At 39.5% G+C, this 2,362-nt stretch overlaps 1 protein-coding gene across 1 annotated transcript in view; it reads right to left on the bottom strand.

Annotated features, from left to right (window-relative positions):
* Positions 1–799: 799 nt before the first annotated feature.
* Positions 800–2,362, bottom strand: part of LOC114041833 (zinc finger protein OZF-like) — a 7,278-nt gene continuing 5,715 nt past the window's right edge. Inside the window, exon 4 of the mRNA XM_027860471.1 lies at positions 800–2,362. This exon is cut by the window's right edge and continues 1,334 nt beyond it. Coding sequence (XP_027716272.1) covers positions 2,189–2,362 — 174 coding nt within the window. The 3' untranslated portion in view covers positions 800–2,188.

The following is a 2,362-nucleotide window of genomic DNA, read 5'->3' as shown; positions in this document are numbered from 1 at the left end:
TTGTCAGTTCTCTCTCTGGAGGTGGATAGCATTTTTCATCATGAGTCCTCTGGAATTGTCTTAGATCATTTTCGTGATCAGAGTAGCTAAGTCATTCACAGCTGATCATGTAATAATCATTAAAATATTGCTGTTACTATAAACAAGGAGTTCCTGGTTCTGCTTACTGAACTCTACATCTATTCATATAGGTCTTCCTAGGCTTTGCAAAAACCATCCCCCTTACTTCACAGAGCACAATAATATTCCATCACTATTATATACAACTATTTCTTCATCCATTCAGTAATTGATGGTCATTCCTTCAACTTCCAATTCTTCATGACCACAAAAGACCTGTTATAAATATTTCTGTACACATAAGTCCAGTTCCTTTTCCTTTGATCTCATTGAGAAGGTATTGCTGTGTATGCTTAGTTTTATAGCCCTTTGGACATGGTTCCAAATTGTCCTCCAGAATGATTAGACCAGTTCTGAATTGTACATTAGTGTCCTTATTTTTTCACATCCCCTCCAGAATGCCATTTTCCTTTTTGATGACATTGCCCAATCTGAAGTAGCGTGACGTGTTACTTCAAAGCTGTTTTCATTTGCATTTCTCTAATCAATAGTGATTTACAGCACTTTTTCACTATTACAAATCACTTTGATTTCTACATTGAAAACTGTTTATACTCCTTAACCATGATTGGAATCTTTTTTTTTTCTTTTGGCTAGGCAACGGGGTTAAGTGACTTGCCCCGGGTCACACGTAAGTGTTATGTGTCTGAGGCGGGATTTGAACTTAGGTCCTCCTGACTTCAGGGCCAGTGCTCTATTCACTGCGCCACCTAGCTGCCCCATAATGAGAATCTTATTCATCTTTTCATGTGTGCCACTAATTAGATAAGAAGGTATCTGGCTACCATAAGAAGGTCATAGTAATCCTGCTGTTTACCTGCACTTCAATGAACTTCTTCCCTTTGACATTCAGAGCACTAGGCAGAAATCACATTGCATCAACATCTGCCACACGCCCTTGGGATGCTTTGTTTTAATTAATGTGATTTCAAATCTGTAAGGTCCATAGTGGCTACTGAAATGAACAGGAGCAGAAGCAGAAGCAGCACCAGCAACCTCAGGAATACAGCTCCGATGATGATATATTCCTCAAGTTCTGTCAATAATTATTCATCCACATTAGGCTCAGGCTCATCTCGTGGCCAAGAGGTCTTCCCCAAGCATCTTGCATGCCATATGTCCAGGGACCAAAGTTAATATTAAAAATCTCGCAATACTACCATCTACTCAGTAACCTCAGCCTCAGCCAGCATAACCTCTCCCTCCCTGAAGGTCCATTGGAGGATAACACTAAATCTTTGCTCCGTTAGAGACCTCTGCTGAGGGGAAAGATATCTTCTTCTCCCATGGTGCCTAAATATGGAATCTCTGAACTGCATCTCAGGACTCAGAATCAGAGTCCAGTCAGCTAGGAGATCTTCCCACACTCCTTACAATCAGGAAGAATCACACTAGAATCAATTCTCTGATGGATATAAAGTAATATCCTTAGTCTAAAGGCCTTCCCAAACTCAAAAGGTTTCTACCCAGAATACTTTGGTGTTAAGCAAGTTGTATCTTCAGGCTGAAGGTATTCCCATATTCATGGCATTCATAAGGTCTCTCTCCAGTATGAATGCTGATGTTGAGTAAAAGCTATATTCAAGCGGAAGGCCTTCCCTTGTACATTACATTCAGAAGCTATGAATTATTTGAAGTTGAGAAAGATCTGATTTGTGATGGAAGGCCTTCCCACATTACTCACACTCATAAAGAATTTCTCTAGTATGAATCCTCTGGTACACAGTAAGATGTGGCTTCTTCCTGAAGGCCCTCCCACATTCACTACATACATAAGGTTTTTCTCCAACATGAATTTTTGATGTCTAATAAGATCTGAATTGCAATGAAAGGCCCTCCCACACTCCTAACATTCATGAGCAATCTCAACAGGATGAATTCTCTGATGGACATAAAGTAGTGTCTTCTATCTAAAGGCCATCCTACATGCACTACACTCTTAAGATTTCTTTCCTGAATGAATTCTTTGGTGTTGATTAAGTTGTATTCTCACTCTGAAGGTATTCTGATGTTCATTTCATTCGTAAAGTTTCTCCTCAACAATATTTTTTTGATGTCCAATGAGATCTTAGTTGTAGGGGAAAGCCTTCCCACACTCCTTAAATTTATTAAGGATGTCTCCAGTATGAATTCTCTGATGATCAGTAAGATGTGACTTCCTCCTGAAGGCCTTTCCACATTCACTACATTCATAGGGTTTCTCTCCAGTATGAATTCTCTGATGCTCTGTAAGTTGTATCTT

This window comes from Vombatus ursinus, unplaced genomic scaffold, assembly GCF_900497805.2.
Source record: "Vombatus ursinus unplaced genomic scaffold, bare-nosed wombat genome assembly UNPS02014181.1, whole genome shotgun sequence".
Classification (NCBI taxonomy): Eukaryota; Metazoa; Chordata; class Mammalia; order Diprotodontia; family Vombatidae; genus Vombatus; species Vombatus ursinus.
The sequence above is the reverse complement of the archived record's forward strand: the minus strand, read 5'-3'. Positions and strand labels throughout refer to the sequence as shown.